The sequence below is a fragment of the Elgaria multicarinata genome, chromosome 15 (assembly GCF_023053635.1).
Source record: "Elgaria multicarinata webbii isolate HBS135686 ecotype San Diego chromosome 15, rElgMul1.1.pri, whole genome shotgun sequence".
NCBI classification, from domain to species: domain Eukaryota; kingdom Metazoa; phylum Chordata; class Lepidosauria; order Squamata; family Anguidae; genus Elgaria; species Elgaria multicarinata.
The window spans coordinates 11,782,617-11,784,503 of NC_086185.1; the positions used below are offsets into that span (position 1 = coordinate 11,782,617).

Below are 1,887 nucleotides of genomic sequence, written 5' to 3' on the forward strand. Positions count from 1 at the left end.
TCCGTCGGTGCGTGCGGGGAGGAGGGGGGGCGAGAGGGAGGGTGTGAGACGAACGGGCTCAGCGCCAACCTCTGCGCCCGTCCCTGATTGGCCGAGGCGCCCACTTCCCGGCGGGAAGAGGCGGCGGGATTGGCCGTGGGGCCCGCCCGTCAGCGCCGGCTGGCTGACTTGGCTCCCTTTTGGCTGGGTAGATGTCAAAGGCTGAAAGCGTCTCCCTTTGCCACATTCGAACTAGTTCGGGGGGAAATCCTGAGCGCCGAGGATGGCTACGGCGGCGTCGAATCCCTACAGCCTGCTCAGCTCCAGCTCCTTGGTGCACGCGGCGGACGCGCCGGGCATGCAGCAAGGCAGCCCTTTCAGGAACCCGCAGAAACTTCTGCAAAGTGACTACTTGCAAGGCGTGCCGGGCAACGGGCACCCGCTGGGCCACCACTGGGTGACCAGCCTGAGCGATGCGGGCCCCTGGTCGTCCACCTTGACCAGCAGCCCCCTGGACCAGCCCGACGTGAAGCCCGGGCGGGAGGACTTGCAGCTGGGGGCCATCCTGCACCACCGCTCGCCCCACGTCGGCCACCACTCGCCCCACCACGCGGGCCACGCCAACGCGTGGGGGGCCAGCCCGGCGCACAACGCGGCGCTGCCGGCCAGCGGGCCGCCGCCGCCGCCGCTCAGCGTCTACTCGCAGGCGGGCTTCACGGTCAGCGGCATGCTGGAGCACGGCGGCGGCGGGGGCGGCGGCGGCGGCCTGACGCCCCCGCCGCCGGGGACGCCGCAGCAGGCCCTGCACCAGGTGCTGCGCGACCACACGCCGGAGCACGGCGGCGGCGGCGAGCTGGGCTCGCACCACTGCCCGGACCACTCGGACGAGGAGACGCCCACGTCGGACGAGCTGGAGCAGTTCGCCAAACAGTTCAAGCAGCGGCGCATCAAGCTGGGCTTCACGCAGGCCGACGTGGGGCTGGCGCTAGGCACGCTGTACGGCAACGTCTTCTCGCAGACCACCATCTGCCGCTTCGAGGCCCTGCAGCTCAGCTTCAAGAACATGTGCAAGCTCAAGCCGCTGCTGAACAAGTGGCTCGAGGAGGCCGACTCGTCCACGGGCAGCCCCACCAGCATCGACAAGATCGCGGCGCAGGGCCGCAAGCGCAAGAAGCGCACCTCCATCGAGGTCAGCGTCAAGGGGGTGCTGGAGACGCACTTCCTCAAGTGCCCCAAGCCCGCGGCCCAGGAGATCTCCTCCCTGGCGGACAGCCTGCAGCTCGAGAAGGAGGTCGTGCGGGTGTGGTTCTGCAACCGGCGGCAGAAGGAGAAGCGCATGACGCCGCCGGGCGAGGCGCCCCAGCCCCACGAGGTGTACGCGCACAGCGGGAAGACAGACGCCGCCTGCCACGACCTCTGACTATGACGGACCCGGGGCGGCAGCCGCGCGCAGCGTCCGGCTGGGACCCCTTCGGACTTCGGGGTGGGGCTGGGGGGTGCTTTCTTCTCCCCTTCCCGTCCCTTCTTTCTCCTCCTCCTCCTCCTCTTCTTCTTCCTCTTCTTCCTCCTTCCTTCCTCCCTCTTCTTTTTCTTCTTCTTCTTTCTCCTCCTTCTTCTTCCTCTTTCCCTCCTCCTCCCCTTTCTTCTTCTTCTTCTTCTTCTTCTTCTTCTTCTTCTTCTTCTTCTTCTTCTTCTTCTTCTTCTTCTTCTTCTTCTTCTTCTTCTTCTTCTTCTTCTTCTCCTCCTCCTCCTCCTTCTCCTTCTCCTTCTCCTTCTCCTTCTCCCTTCCTCTTTTCCTTCTTTCCCCTCCTCCTCCTTCGTTTTTTTCCTCTCCTCCTCCTCCTCTCCTTCCTGCCCTCGCCAGGATTGGGTATCTTGCGTCCATCGTCCCTGCAGAACAAAACCTCC

At 65.6% G+C, this 1,887-nt stretch overlaps 1 protein-coding gene across 1 annotated transcript; it reads left to right on the top strand.

Moving 5' to 3' along the window:
• Positions 1–244: 244 nt before the first annotated feature.
• Positions 245–1,409, top strand: POU3F4 (POU class 3 homeobox 4). Its single transcript, XM_063141679.1, has one exon. It carries the CDS (start codon positions 263–265, stop codon positions 1,397–1,399), a length of 1,137 nt encoding a protein of 378 aa, XP_062997749.1. The 5' UTR covers positions 245–262; the 3' UTR covers positions 1,400–1,409.
• Positions 1,410–1,887: the final 478 nt, after the last annotated feature.

Bases quoted from the DNA above. Each gene is read 5' to 3' on its own strand.
- POU3F4 (XM_063141679.1), top strand. From the start codon at position 263: ATGGCTACGGCGGCGTCGAATCCCTACAGCCTGCTCAGCTCCAGCTCC.